Genomic DNA, 14,263 nt, shown 5'->3' on the forward strand with positions numbered 1-14,263 from the left:
CCTATTTATTAGTCACAAGCAGGCTTGCATTAACACTGCAATGAAGTTACTGTGAAAATCCCCAAGTTGCCACATTCCAGAGCCTGTTTGGTTCAATGCACCTAACCAGCACATCTTTCCGACAGTGGGAGGAAACCGGAGCAACCAGAGGAAACCCACGCAGACATGGGGAGAACGTGCAAACTCCGCGCAGACAGTGACCCAAGCTGGGAATAATTCTGTGATTTTCCTGTGTTAATATTCTTTGATGAAGATGAAATTGTCAAAAATAAGTACACAGAAACTTTAATAATTTGAGGAGGAATCTATTGGATTTAATATATTAGAAAAAGGTGACGGAGAAAATAATGGGACTTCAGACAAACTAATTCCCAGGAACTGATTGTTCCCATCCCAAGGCATTAAATTAAATAACAAATGTGTTAGTCACAATTTTCCAAAGTTTTCCAGATTTGGGAATTGTGCCTTTGGATTGAAAAATGACTCCATATTTAAGAAGGCAAAGAAGGAGAACCCTGAAAATTATAGTCCTTTCAGTTGTGGGTAAGTTATTAGAATTTATCATCAGGGACATAGTGGTTGAGCACTTAGACATGTTTGTGCTTATGGGCAATATGGTGGCACAGTGGGTAGCACTGCTGCCAGGGGCCTGGGTTCAATTCCAGCCTTGGGTGACTGTCCGTTGTAGAGTTTGCATGTTCTCCCTGTATCTTCTTGGGTTTCTTCCGGGTGCTCTGGCTTCCTCCCACACGATGGTAGTCATGATGTGGAGATGCCAGCGTTGGACTGGGGCAAATACAATAAGAAGTCTCACAATACCAGGTTAAAGTCCAACAGGTTTATCTGGTAGCAAACGCCACTAGCTTTCAGAGCGCTTCTCCTTCAGGTGAGTTCTGACTCCTCACTGCATCAGACAGTTGTGGCCACCTGATTTAGGTTGGCTGACAGTGCAATACAGAGAGGGTCCTGCATTGTTCAAGTCCTGTCCTTTAACAAAGTCACTGGACTTTAGATTGATGTTTCAATGTAAAAGTTGCTATCAATTCTAGTGCAGTATAGCTGATAATTACATTTAATGCAGTTGTCTCACCCAAAGAGTAGAGTGAAATATGGAACTCGCTACCAGGGGGATTTGGATTTGATTTTAATCATTATTGTCACAAATATTAGTATACAGTGAAAAGTAATGTTTCTTGCACGCTATACAGACAAAATATACCGTTCATAGAATACAGAGGGGAGAAGGAAAGGAGTGGGTGCAGAATGTAGTGTTACAGTCTTGGCTAGGGTGTAGAGAAAGATCAACTTAGTATAAGGTAGGCCCATTCAAAAGTCTGATGGCAGCAGGAAAGGAGCTGTTCTTGAGTTGGGCAGTGGTTGCAGCAAATGGTATAGATGCATTTAAGGAGAAGCCTGACAAGCAGATGAAGAAGAAGGAAATAGACGGTTATAAAGATCGATTTAGATGAGGAAAGATGGGGGAAGAATTGAGTGTAATTGCCAGCATGGGAACAGTTTCTGCATTATAACCATATGCCATCCTATGTATTGCAGTATGTGTGTAGATGGTTAATATGAATGCATATTGATGTTATATGGATATGAGTATAGATACTTGTACATGTGTAGGTATAGTTACATGCTATGTGTCAATGCATATATACGTATGTGCCTGTGTGTATGTGAAAACTTATGTCAAAGTAAACATATCTTTATGGTTGGATCAGTATATATGTATGTTACCTATACATAAATACCATCATGTAAATTGGCTATTGCATTTCCAACTTTAAAACAGTGACTACACTTCAAAGGTACCTCTTGGCTTTGTGGATCTAAGGGGCTATAGAAATGCAAGTCTATTTTCTGAGTAGCTGCAAAGAGGTTTTTCCTTCTTAGTGTGAATTTTGTGTGGCGAACATGATGAAAGCAGACGGATTTCCATGATGGCTAATGCAGGAGCAGTTCTCACTGAATTACTTTCATCTTTTCATGGGATTCAGCTAAGCCAATACTTATTCCCCTACCTTATTGACTTTGAGAAGGTCGTGGTGGGCTACCTTCTTGAAACACCGCTGTCCAAGAGGTGTAGTAACACCCACAGTGCTGTTAGGGAGGGAGTCCCAGGACTTTGACTCAGTATCAGTGAAGGAACAGCAATATAGTTTGAAATCAGAATGGTGTAGCTTGGCTGTGATCCGAAGCATCTGCTCTCCTTGCCCTTCTAGGTAGAAGAGGTCATGGGTTTGGAAGGTACATTCAAAGGAACATTGGTGAGTTGCTATTGAGCATCTTGTAGATGTTGTACACTGCTACCGCTGTGTGTCAGTGGTTGAGTGAATGTTGGAGATGGTAGATGGGGTGTCATTCAAGCAGGCTGGTTTGTGTTGGATGGTGTCAAGCCTCTTGAATGTTGTTGGAGCTGCACTTGTCCAGGTGAATGGACAATATTCATATTAATATTTCATACTCATAGATACTCGTAGTGACAGATTTCTGTACACTATTGAAATCAAGGAATATAGGAACAGACAACACAGGGGCACAGAATCAGCCTTGGGCAGCATGGTGGCACAGTGGTTAGCATTGCTGTATCATAGTGCTAGGGACCTGGGTTCAATTCCGGCCTCAGGTGTGGAGTTTGCACATTCTCCCTGTGTCTGAGTAATTTCCTCCAGGTGCTCCGGCTTCCTCCCACAGTCCAAAGATATGCAGGTTAGGTGAAGTAACCAATGTGCTAACCACTTTGTCACCATGCCGCCCAAGGCTGATTCTGAGAGACATTCATTCCAAAGTCTCCCACTTCCTCTATACTTCTCAGTATCCTTACTATCCCATTATCCTGGGTGGGGCTGCTATCAGTGCAGACTCGATGCGTCGAATGGCCTGCTTCTGCATTGTAGGGATTCTCTGGTTTGTTTGAATGGCAGAAGGGCTGAATGACTGAATTCCTGTTCCCATTCCAAGACACTCCTGACTTGTGTCTGGGACATCAAACATGGGGATTGTCATGGGTTTTGAATGCACCATTGCCCAACCCCATTGGGCTGACTGAAAAGGTATCAAAAAATCCCCCAAACTTGACACATGGACAAGGTGGGGGGGCGGGGGAAGGGCGAACGTGATGACGTCAGCGAGGCTTGCGTAAGCACGTTTTCCCGCGACCACGTCACCGCGTTCCCGGCGTGCCGTGCGGCGACGTGGCAGCCATCTTGGTTTGAGTGCAGGGAGAGGGAGAGGAGAGAGAAAAGCTGGGACTGGGTGTGAGTGAGAGATAAAGAAAGAGGGAGGGAGCCCTGACCCCCCCTCCCCCCTTCCCCATCATAAATAGAGCAATAAAAGAGAAATCACTGATCCCCTCCCTCTGCCCTGCATTGTGTGTGTGTCTGGGTGTGGAGGAGGGAAGAGGCCCTCTTGCTGTGCTGAAGGCCCCGGGCTCCACAGGCAGCCCCTTCCCCATTTCCAACCACCCCCCCGCTTCCCCTCCGACGGGGACGAAGGCGGATGGCAGCTGTCGGCGGCTCCGGCTAGTGATCGCACATCTACCCTTCCCCTCCCCCCCTCTCTCTCTCTCTTTCGCCGGGCCTTGAGGAGGGGGAAAGGCTCCCACACCCCCGCCCAGCTTCCCCCCTCCCCTTAAGGAGGTGCAGCCAGGAAGAGGAGGGGAGGGGGAGGAGATGGGGGAATAGTTCAGGGAGCAGACACACACTGTTCTGTGTCTACAGATATATATATCTCGGACCTGCGACAGCAGCCCTGCTGGGGAGCCGGACACCAGCTTAATTTTTTTTATTGCACTCTCTGCCGGGGTAAACAGGAACGAGAAGAGAGAAAGAGCGGCTGCTGCTTCTTATTCCGGGGAGGACTGACTGACTGGCTTTCAAAACCCCGGGGCTTTAGCTTTGCTTTTACCATTCGACCAGAGCAAGCTCCTCTCTCCTCCCCCTCTCTCTCTCTCTTTCGCACACACTCCCCCCTCTCTCTGCATTTCATCGACCTGTGAGCAAAGAGTCAGAAGAAAAGAATCTGAAGGATATAATTGGGAGCTGAGTGGATTTTTTTTTGAGGGAGGGATTTTTTTTTCTCTCTCTCTCCCTTTCTAAATGAAAAAGAGGACCCGAGTGAGCTGCCTGCAGTGCTTGTAACTGGAAGAAGAAAAAGATGGTGTGTCGCGGGTGACTAATGAGAGGGAGCTTGGAGTCATCCACGCCAAAGTGCCGACCGTTCCCTCCTGGAGGAGGAGGAGGCAAAGTAAAGGCAGGATAAAGATTGAAGTGCGAAAGGAGGGGGGGAAAGCGAAATCTACATTTCGCAAGGATGTTTCAGTTGTGACTCCCCTATCCAAAAAAAAGGAGCAGCAGAGATGACTTGCTTCAGACATTGTTCCTAACGTGTGTTAAATCATCAAATTTTTTTGGGGGGGGGGGAAAGCTGTGTGTGTGTGTGTGTGTGTGTTTGAGAGAGAGAGAGGGGATTGGAAAGCATTGAAGGAAAAAACCCCTTTGCAGAACAATCTACAAACTCTGTGAAGATTTACTTTTATTTACCCAAATCGAAGGGAGAACTTTTATTTTACCTCGCTGACTTTGCTTGGATATTTCCAAGGAGAAGATGAACTGCTGTGAATTATAGAGTGTTTTAAAAAAGAGAGACTTGAGTTGCAAAGTACAGACTTCTTTCTCCAGGCGTTGGAAGGGAGTAAGAACGGGAAAGGCTGGACATTAAGAGTCTCCTGTTTGTGTGTGTATATACATATATATAATATATAGTGTGTGTTCAAAATGCCGGTTAAGAAGAAGAGCGGCTTCCAGATCACCAGTGTGACCACGGCTCAGGTAGCGGCCAGCAGCATCACCGAAGACACCGAGAGCCTGGACGACCCGGACGAATCCCGCACCGAGGACATCTCCTCGGAGATCTTCGACGTCTCCTCCCGGGCCACCGACTACGAGCCGGGCGCCGAGGTGTGTGACCGCAGCTCCTCGGATGAGACCCTCAACAACGTGGGCGAGGCGGACACCCCCGGCGCCACCTCGCCCAACATCCCGCACGACCGGGAGCTGGTGGCGCCGGGTTTCGGAGGGCGGCTGCCCCCCGGGGGAGGCGGGGGCACCCCGCTCCCCGCCGGCGGCCAGCCCCAGGGAGCGGCCACCCCGCCTCCGTCCACCTCCGGCAGCGGCACCGGGGCCCCGCTGAGCATGCAGCCGGCCGTGGCTTGCACCTCCCGCTTCAGGGTCATCAAGTTGGACCACGGCTCCGGCGAGCCGTTCCGCCGGGGCCGCTGGACCTGCACTGAGTTCTACGACCGCGACTCGGACGGCAGTGTCCTGGCCCGCTCCGCCGACACCATCCGCCACAACAGCAGCAGCGCCCTGGAGCAGCAGCAGTGCGGGGACAGGGACAGCGGCCTGGGGGCCACCAACAGCTCGGTCACCCTGCACGGCACCGACTCCCTGCCTGACACCTCCCTCAGCGCCACCATCACCCAGTTAGCCCAGAGTGAGCTCATCCACCAGCACCAAAGTTTCGCCAAGGGGCCCCAGCCAGTCTCCCAGGCTGCATCCTCCACCCAAATCTACAGCACGCCCTCGGTGGCCGCTCAGCAGCATCAGTCACAGGTAAACTTGCAGACCAACGTGGGGCAGCTCGGAGTCTTGCAGACCGGGATGAATGGCAAGGCCATCCAGACACCCAGTGCACCCATCTCCCAACCCAAACCTCCACAGACTGCTAATATCCCTGCCCCCCAGCCTCAACAGTTTCAATTCTCCCAGCCCCATTTACTGCCATCGCAGCCCACTTTGGCAAACAGCCACACGGAATATATGCAACATCTGCCCGTCATGCAGGGTCCAGGAGCCATCCAACATCCTTCGCCAGGTACAGTCATTCAGAGCGCTGCCGCTACAAGCCTGTCTGCGAGTCAAGCAGTAAGTCATGGTCCGTCACTAGTGATGCAGTCTTCTGCCAGTGCAGCACAAGTACCAGCCCAGAGCTGTGATTTGGTCACTCAGGGTGGACAAGGGTTACAGAATGCTCAGCCAGGCCCTGCGCAGGGTCTGATATTGCAGCAACAAAATTTGGGGTCATCGGGTGCTCAACATTTAACCCAACAGCACCAAGTTTCTGGCCTCCAGTCTGGAATGGTTAGCCAGGTGTCTGGGTTGCCCAGCGGATCTCTCAATGTGGCTGCCGGCATCCAAAATGTGCCTAGTACTGGTGTTTCAAATGTACCAACTGGTGTGTCTGCTACGGTGCCTAGTGCATCTGCCACTTCTGTTACTATGCCAAGTGTTCCAGCAACCATGGTTCAATCGCTGTTAAGCACCCAGGCACCAATGGCTGGGAGTACCGGTTTGATGCAAGGTTCAATGAACTTACCTTCAAATGTGTCACAGACAAGTCTGTTCCAGACACAGCAAGGTACAGGCCAGCTAGAGGAGAGACGAAATTCGGAGCAGCTTATACCTCAGGCATCTCAGTCCAGTGAGAGCAAGCCCTCTATGAAGCCTCTTATTCCAGAAATTCTTGGTAACCCTCTGCATTTGCAAGTGTCTAGCCCAATGAACAGCCTCTCAAATTCTGTGTTCTCTATACCTATACAAATCGATGGAGATGAAGACAGGTATGATTTTTGTTAACTTATTATTTGAATAGACCTTGATGCATTCTGTTGATACTCTGGCCATCCGGTATTGAAAATGGGATATAATTACTAACTTTTCATTCTCTTACTCCCTTTTCAAAAGTGGCAGCTTATGTGCTGGGATGTGGCTTCACAAGTACCAGCATCCTCTGTTAACTTACTAGTTCACATGATCTTGAACAGTAAGTGTAGATGGGTTTATTGGACTCTTGGATCCATCACCCAATTGTGTCCCTATGTGTACTTTCTAGCGTGGCCCACTAAATAGCATGCAGAAGTGGGCACCATGCTTTATTTTTCCCATGGGGGTGGGGGCTGAAGCAAATTTAGTAACTTCTTTGCTGCCACCCTATTGGCACAGCATAGGCAAGGAATCGGAGATTATTCAGAAATGAACTAACAGCTTTTGTGTGTGTGTTGATTGAAGAGACATTCAGGAAATTGATTATGACAATGAATCTTGCCTAATGACTCACCTTTTGGGACTGACATCAGATGGCCTGCTTGAACAGGAGATAGCCTTGCACAGAGCCATGGCAAAATCTTTGATTTATGGTTTGAAATTGCATTTGAAAGATCAGTAGATACATTGCCTCCCTTTTTTAAAAGCTTGTTTTATGGGGGGAAAAAAACCTACTGAAATAATGCATATTCACCCCATATGTTTATTTTGTAAATTAATATTATTGTTTGGATTGCGAAAGTGGTTTTATTACGTGTAGTAATATAATTAAGGCAGAGCAACAGAAATTCTAATTTATTGCTTTCCTCATCATATTATAATTAAGTAGTCTCAAGTTAAAACTTGCCCAGCCCTAATTGGTGTACATTTGCAGAAATGTGTCCAGCTAATTGAACAGTCCAATATTTAGCCAAAAGTTTAAAAATATTTTTAAATTCAGTCCTAATAGCATCTAAGATACTGTATCCAACAAATTTAACAACTCAACTCAATCATTTAATTCAAAGCCTCATATTTTTAATTCCTTTGTACTCAGCTGAACTTGAGTCACAAAATATTGATTTTTGGTATATTTGGAATTTTCCTATAGGCCTCTTATTGGATGTCAGTGCCAGTTTTCTCAATGCAGACTCACTGCAGAAAAATATTAAATCCATAGTAATCATCCATATGTTACAATTTTGAACTTAATTCTGTAAGCTTTTTGTTGGCATAACAATATATAAAATTAATCTTTATCCTTTTTTTATTGTGGGGGGAGAGGGGTAGCTCACTTTATTAAAAAGGTTCCTTCATTATGGAATGGCAAAAATGCAGACAGTTGGCTTTTGACGTGATATCACAATTGATTAATCTAGAAGCCTTCAATACCAAGAAATCAGGAGTTAAATGGTATTCCTTTTTCACTGTACTTGTTTTTTTTTGTCTGCTAAATAAAATATTTGCAATATGTTGGCGATCAAATGATTTTTATGATACCAATTTAAGCAAGACTATGTTTTCAAATAAGATTTTTTTGTTCTCCTAAGCTAACTACTTCAAATACTTTGAACGTTAGGCCCAAGGGGATGTACCTATGCACTTCCTATTAGTGCTGTAAAGCACATTTTAACATATGTAAGTGATGTTGGTACTTCAAATAGTTGCAACTTGGTGGTAATAGTTCCCTAATTTAGTTGTGGCCCAGAAAAAACAATTTGTGGATTTCCAAAATTAAATTAGGATGATAGACTTTTTTAGCAAGAAGACATTTTGGTTGGCAAGCGTGAGTGTAAAATCAGAATTGGATATAATTTTGCACCTTAGCAACTGCGACAAAACTGGATGTTGCATATTTAGGAGAGTTATTGTCGATGGGTTTTCTTTGACCACATCATTCAAAGGGTATATTTATTCTTTTCTTGGTGACAACTATGGTTATTCACTTTTTGTGCATTCATGTGAGGTATTTGCTTTTTGCTCTGTTGGTGATGTATGTGTAGAGAAATGTGGCATGATTTAACAGATCTCCCCAAAGTGTAATCAGTAGACTGTGTGGGTTAGCAACAGTATTATTTTCACTGAATAAAATTGTATCCCAAGCACCAGAACTGTTTTGGAGCAGGATAATCCAGGGGAAGCTGATTTTAGTTGGAGCAGGCTCCTAACTTGCCGAAATAAGTACCAGATATTGAATATGGTAAATTAAAAGCATTGGTAACAATTGGTCTATGATTGCATGACCTTGTTTAAGCTATGTATTGATGTAGTTGTCTGCTGTCATTGAAAAAGCAGTCAAGTATTGCCATCAGATTAACTTTTCTCAGTTGCTTGCTTACGTATATTGGAAGAAAATAATTAAAGCATCGTATCTGATTAGGGTGCAACTTGTGCTGTTTTTAACTACTTTCAGTAACTTTCATATGAAGTCTTTAACCAATTTAGTGCTGCTTCAGTGCAACTGCTACTTTAAGGCTGAGAAACCACCATCCAAGAAAACTGCAATTAATTTGTTGATTATTCAAGTCCCATAAAGATCTATCCTCCAGATTAGCATTTTGTGCTGTGCTCACTTAACTGAGTTGGTTGCAGCGTTGTCCCAAGATTACTGCTTCAGTTTGGTATTTATGCTGCGATAGAGGTTTTGGCATTCATCCCAGTAGAAAATGGTACCAGTAATTGGGGTTCTTGTGACAGAGTATTTCCGTGCCCGTTGGGCACCGCAGGGGCTGAGGTGCCTTATAGACCCTGACAATGACATTTTGATTTGATGTGTCTTAAGTTTCCTTTGTACTTTTTGTTTCTGTTTGGACCGTTCCCCCTCCTTTTTGGGGAGCTTCCCCCTTTTTCTTTATCCGAATGTAATTTAAGTTTGTTTGCTTGGTTCGGCCTGAAAGAAAGAACGTAGCATTTAATTCACTCAAGTCCTTGAGCCTTCTCCACTGTTAAACACGATCCTAGCTGATCTATCTCACCTACATCTTCCTGCATGATCCCCCTTTCCCTTGAACCCATTGGTATCTAAAACTTTTGATCTTTGACTTGAATATTCTCAATGACTGCTATTCAAAGTTCTCTGTTATAGAAATTTCCAAAGGTCCACAGTCTTTGAGTGAAGAAATTTCTGCTTATTATCTATGCCAATTGAGTAGCTTTTACTGAGATTGTGGTGTTGAGTGCTGGACTCCCTGGTCATGGGAAGCATCCCCTCAGCATCTACCTTGTCAAGCCTCAAGAATGTTTTATGTTTCAGTGAGATCAGCTGTAGTCATTGTTAACTAAGAGAAACTAGCCTAGTTTACTAGCATACTATTGGACATCTTCCGCAGATCAGTGGGGCAATTATTGAAATTGGACACCAAACAAGTTTCGGAACTTCAGCCAGTGGATTTTTTTACCCCTTTTGTCTGATGTCTTTAAATATAGTGCAGTCTTGGGATGTATATGTTAGAAATCTTTCAAAAGAACTGACTATGAAACTAAAGTCAGGTAAGAATTAGTCTAAAGCTCAAATTGCATCAAATCTATAAATGTCCAGTGTCTTAAAACAAGCTACAGACCTTTGGGACTGATAGTTGCACAGCACATCTGAAACTAGTCGCATAATGGTGGTAAAAGGCTATTTTTAGAACTTGGTGGTGGTGTGTTGCCATAGATTATCTTTACAGTGTGGGGGCGGGGTGGGTGGAGGAGGGGAGAGAAGAACGTGAGCTCGTATGTAATTTACTGATTGGGGGAATTCGCTGCTGTTGCAAGACAACATTTTTGGATAAGATGGTGTGTTTCTGTTTTGTGAATAACAGAGATTATGAAGTGCTGGTCTCCAAGGCAGGAAGTAACACCATGCCTTGGCTAATGTTTCTCAAAGTTCCTGTTTCTGAAATAAGGGCAACCACACAACCTGTGTACAGTAGAGTTGAAAGTAAGGGGAGATTAATTGGCTGTGCTTTAAGTGGGTGGAGGGCATGGGGGAAAAGGGAAAGCTGCAGTTCATTCAGAATGTCAGTGATTTTTTTTCAGGGCGGGTGGAAGATATGTTACTTTTGTTGCTTGTCTAATTTAAAGGGAAACTTTCAAAATTTGTATTCACAAATATAATTCATCTGCATCAAAAGCCGTACTTCCAACATACATATTCAATTATACATACTGCATGTGAACTGCGTATTTTAGTTTTGAATGTGTGGATCTCAAGTGCCAACGAATAGCAACAGCTCGCCATATGGGAATGAAGACATAGTACAGATAATTTTCCAGAGATAGCTAACCCCTGTGAACTCTCTGGGCTGCATTCCAGAATTACAGTGAATGGTTGCAATTGTGAACCCTGTACTACAGCAAATTGAGGCCTGTGCCCGATATGCATATCCTTGTAATTGGGGGGAGTAGCTTATGTTTATTGCCACTAATAAAGTGCAGAATACTTGGCCAGTGTTGTTGCTGACCGCCTCTAATGGCAAAGAGGATGTTTCTAATTCTATTTTATGAGTAGATGAGTCATTAGTATTGTAACCTGATATCCGGTAGTTGGTTAGGAGTCTTTAAAAGGAATGTAAACATTAGTGTGTAACTCCTCTGCAAATAATCTGCAGTTAAGCTTGGGTACCCCAGAAAGATGTGCCAAAACCACTTTGGCATCCTTTTTCTTCTACTGCATAGGCATTAACATAGATGTGTGCACTGTGTTAGTGTCTAGTGTGATTGGTATCTTCTGGTCAGTCGCTTGATAATGCCAGAACTTGGAGAGATGTGTTGCTGAAGCTTTTTGTCTTTCACTCATTGGAATATTTAACTTATGGTCAGTATTAAGTCTTGGAATTACTTCTCTCTTAGCCATTCCCCCACCCCACATGCAGTTCTCAGCTTTCTGCCTTCCCCTGTGGGGCAAACTGGTACTGTTAGCCCTCTAATATCTCACCTAGTTGTTTGGATGTTGACTGGCTGTTCTCCAAATAGCATCATACTTGAGGCATGATCCACCCTTGTCAAACAGCCAATCTATTTTATTTCAACATGGAACATTTCCAGGCAGCAGTTTCATAATTGGCTCAGTTTAACATGGACAACTTAAACATTGCCTGGTTCTGCAGGTTGAGCTGCCTTCTGTGCTTGAATAAATCAGAAAAAATGTGGAGCACATCTTGTTAGGCATGCATGTGCAATGTTCTCTAAAGGATATAAAAACCATTAGAATTCTATGTAGCTAAATTTAATTAATTGACCAATTAGTTATGTTTCTCCAAGATCTATTTTTTTCTGTTAGAACACTCCACTAATGTTGTGTCCTACCCCCCTACATCAGAGACCGAGAAAGATGGTTCTTGACAGATAATTATGGTATTGAAGTTTTAGAAATGTATATTGATGGATATCACTTTGCCTAGTAGAAAGTGTCTTTCTTCCTGCCTCATGTTGTCAGTTCTCCTTATTTTTTGCGCTAGCAAAAATGGCATGATAGACTGGTGCATGGGGCAATTATCTATGGTGTGACTGCTGAGCAGGGGTTAAAAAGAAATTCACTTATTTGCAGTTCCTTTTTTCAGGCTATCCTGATCACTTCAGCAGTTCTTCATTTAGAAATGGTGCCTTTCTCCAAATGTCTGCTTCCAAATGCACCCAAAAAAAGACTGAAAGGAATAAAGCTGAAAAGCAAGACCTGTTCTGAAGCTTTTCATCTTACACTCATTAGGGCAAATGCCGATTTTCAAATGATCACAATTTATACTATAGGAGAAATGATTGCTAATAAGTTGGATCTGGCTGAGGCCAGGTCACAGAGAAAGCAGTAGGGAACTGTGCACTTCCCATGCTTCTGGATAATTTAGAAAAAGGTTGCAAGGTTTGAACGTAACTTTGTTTGCTAAGAATGGGACCCTCTGAATATATGTTGCTTCTAGCAAACATAAGTGAGCCATGTCATAAGCTCAGCTGATTATCTTAAAATTGTTTATGCAGCCATCCGCACACTCAGGATTGTTCAGTAAGTGCTGTCCAATCATGGAATCACATCAAGCGGGAGACATTTTGTGCAGCTGGTTGAATACAGTCTTTACTCTTGAACACCTGGAAGATTATGATATTTGAGGCCAGGCACAGTTGACTTGCCAATCAAGACCTACCCTTTTTCTTGTGGGATACTTTGTTGAGATTGGTTGAAATTTGGCATTCTTGCATTTGTCCTGATGAGTACAAGACAAAAACTTTTGGAAATGTCTCTCTTTTCAGCAATGGTCAACTTCTATACTACCAAGTAACTAAATATAAAGCTGATTTTGGAAACCATGGATTGGGATGAGGACTATTCCAATAGGCTTTTGATTTAAAGCAGTTGAATTTTCTTCTGCCTCAGTGCATACTAATAGGTCACCAAAGACATTGATCATCGGTGATTTGGGTGCATCTCCTGTGGCGCTGACATGTTTTTTTCCCAAGTCTTGTAACCAATTGAAAGGATTTAGTTGCCCATCAGATTGAATGGGTATTGGAGCCTTTGGGGTGAATGATTTTATGCTTTGCTTTTTTGGGGTTCATGAAATTCACCCAGGTGTATTTCATTTCTGCATCTAGGAGGCACCTGACATACGAGATTGCAGAAAATATGAAATAGCCAAAAGAACAGACATCAAGTTGTAAAAGACTGGTTAGGATTGTTGATTTAAAAGTTGAGTTTTGCATAGGTTTTATAAAGTTTGGGTGCCAGCCAGGAGGGAGTCTCAGCCAGGAGGGCTGAGGTAACTCTTCTATGAATGGTTGAATGAAATAAAGATGGAATGCACAAAAGACCACATTTGGTGTAGAAGGGCATAGGATAGGGCATCAGGCTGTAGGAGGTTCCAGAGATCGGATGGTTCAAATTGATCAAGAGATTTGAAGGTCAAGAGTTCGATTTCAGTGTGATGAAGACACCTTGCGCTATTGCAGATTGGTGAGGGCAGGGTTTTCTTGGTGGGTAGGAAAGAATAACTGCAGCAAAGGATTTTCTTACATTTAAGAGAATCACTGGAGTAAAATATCCTATTTTAACTATGTTACACTCAACCATATATGACTACGGTTGTAACAGTGCTGGGCAGCACATCAGTGGATTGTTTCCATTGCCTCCATGACAGTGCATAGATTTTGCTGATCTTTTAAACCTTGACAATGACCGTTGTCAACTGCTCCTTTTCAGAACTGATTGGTGGCAGAAGCTGGTTTGAATAAATTATTATTACGGCTGCACTGTACAAGGGAACAATGGACCAATGTGAAACACTGGCATCAGCTTTTCAGTTTGAAGTTCTTGGAATATGCAAATTATTTATAACTTACTTGCACATTTTGGGTTTGAGATGATCTAAACTTGGAACGGATCCTTTTTTTAAAAAAATTCCCACATTTCACCCTCAGTGCACTCACCAAACCTATTATATTTGAAAGCACTTCATATTTTCAACAAAGGATAAAATTGTACAGACTCATGTTTGTACAATGCCGTTACACTTAATCTGGCCAAACATGGTCAGCTTTCAGACCACTTATGCTGTTGTAGTGTATGGAGGAAGATAAATTAACACTCCTGTATTAACTTCTACAGTGAAATATGACACTCGCTCAGTCTTGATGTGAATTATTTTGTTCCTGTCTTCAGTAAATGAATTGAATGTGTTTTAAACAAACTGTACTGAAACCCTTAA

General features: G+C 43.5%; 1 protein-coding gene across 3 annotated transcripts in view; it reads left to right on the plus strand.

Annotated features, from left to right (window-relative positions):
• Window positions 1-3,245: 3,245 nt before the first annotated feature.
• tsc22d2 (TSC22 domain family 2) overlaps window positions 3,246-14,263 on the plus strand; it is a 93,658-nt gene continuing 82,640 nt past the window's right edge. For all 3 annotated transcript variants that reach the window (XM_080185991.1, XM_080185992.1, XM_080185993.1), the window contains exon 1: window positions 3,246-6,625. In XM_080185991.1, coding sequence (XP_080042117.1) covers window positions 4,782-6,625 — 1,844 coding nt within the window. In that variant the 5' untranslated portion in view covers window positions 3,246-4,781. The remainder of the gene's footprint in view (window positions 6,626-14,263) is intronic.

Source organism: Carcharhinus amblyrhynchos, chromosome 3, assembly GCF_965287045.1.
Source record: "Carcharhinus amblyrhynchos chromosome 3, sCarAmb.v2.hapA, whole genome shotgun sequence".
Taxonomy (NCBI): Eukaryota; Metazoa; Chordata; class Chondrichthyes; order Carcharhiniformes; family Carcharhinidae; genus Carcharhinus; species Carcharhinus amblyrhynchos.